This window comes from Tarenaya hassleriana, unplaced genomic scaffold (genome assembly GCF_000463585.1).
Source record: "Tarenaya hassleriana unplaced genomic scaffold, ASM46358v1 Cleome202, whole genome shotgun sequence".
Lineage (NCBI taxonomy): Eukaryota > Viridiplantae > Streptophyta > Magnoliopsida > Brassicales > Cleomaceae > Tarenaya > Tarenaya hassleriana.
The window spans coordinates 111,864-112,695 of record NW_010965390.1 but is presented as its reverse complement, the minus strand read 5'-3'; the positions used below and the strand labels follow the sequence as shown (position 1 = coordinate 112,695).

At 43.9% G+C, this 832-nt stretch overlaps 1 protein-coding gene across 1 annotated transcript in view; it reads left to right on the top strand.

Annotated features, from left to right (window-relative positions):
• Nucleotides 1-240: 240 nt before the first annotated feature.
• LOC104814110 (UDP-glucuronate 4-epimerase 3-like) overlaps nucleotides 241-832 on the top strand; it is a 1,861-nt gene continuing 1,269 nt past the window's right edge. The window contains exon 1 of the mRNA XM_010541989.2: nucleotides 241-827. Within this exon, the coding sequence (XP_010540291.1) occupies nucleotides 642-827 (186 nt within the window). The 5' untranslated portion in view covers nucleotides 241-641. The remainder of the gene's footprint in view (nucleotides 828-832) is intronic.

Genomic DNA, 832 nt, shown 5'->3' with positions numbered 1-832 from the left:
AACTGTCGACTCTTTCCCTTTCTCTTTTGAAAACTGAGCTTTCAATATCCTGTTCTATCTCACTGTGATATCGTGTTGTGGTGGTGGTTGGTTGGTCGTATCATAATTATGTAGCATATTATTACACCTACTTAGTTGGCAATTGCAAACAAGTAAACAAAAGATCCCGCACCCTAACCCTCAACATCAAAAGCTTTCCTAATTAAAGGAAAAGAGCTCTCTATAACCACCAAACCACACCACAACGTCCCCTCCTTTCCCCAGATTTAGCACTAATCTGATCCTTAATTTAATTAATCCCAAAAGGAGTTGGACTAATAATAGTTGGATCCAATCCCTCGCCTCATTAATTACGCTTTCCTCCCATCCATTGCCTCTACGTGATGATGCAATTGAAATACAAAAACAAAATCTTGAATTTCTTGATCCTCCCTTGTTATCCGGAGGAGTTATAAACGCCACCAAACAACCCTTCTCTCCAAGAAACCATAAGATTCTCCGACGCCATTTTCGCTATCCTCGAGCTTCTTGAAGCAGGGACCATCCAACCCTTACCAAGCTGAGATCTAGAGGGAAATCGAATCTGGGTCTTCGTTGAAATCCCCCACATTCTCCTGGGAAAATCATTGAATGTCCCCCAGATGAAGCAAATGCCGCATCTCGACGATATTCCTTCGACTCCCGGCAAGTTTAAGATGGATAAATCGCCCTACTTCCACCGTGCGCGGTGGCAGTTGTCCGTCGCAAAGCTCGCGTTCTGGTCACTTGTGTTTATGGGCTTGATCTTCATCTTCTTCTACCGATCTCCGTCATCGAATCCCATCTCTTCCGA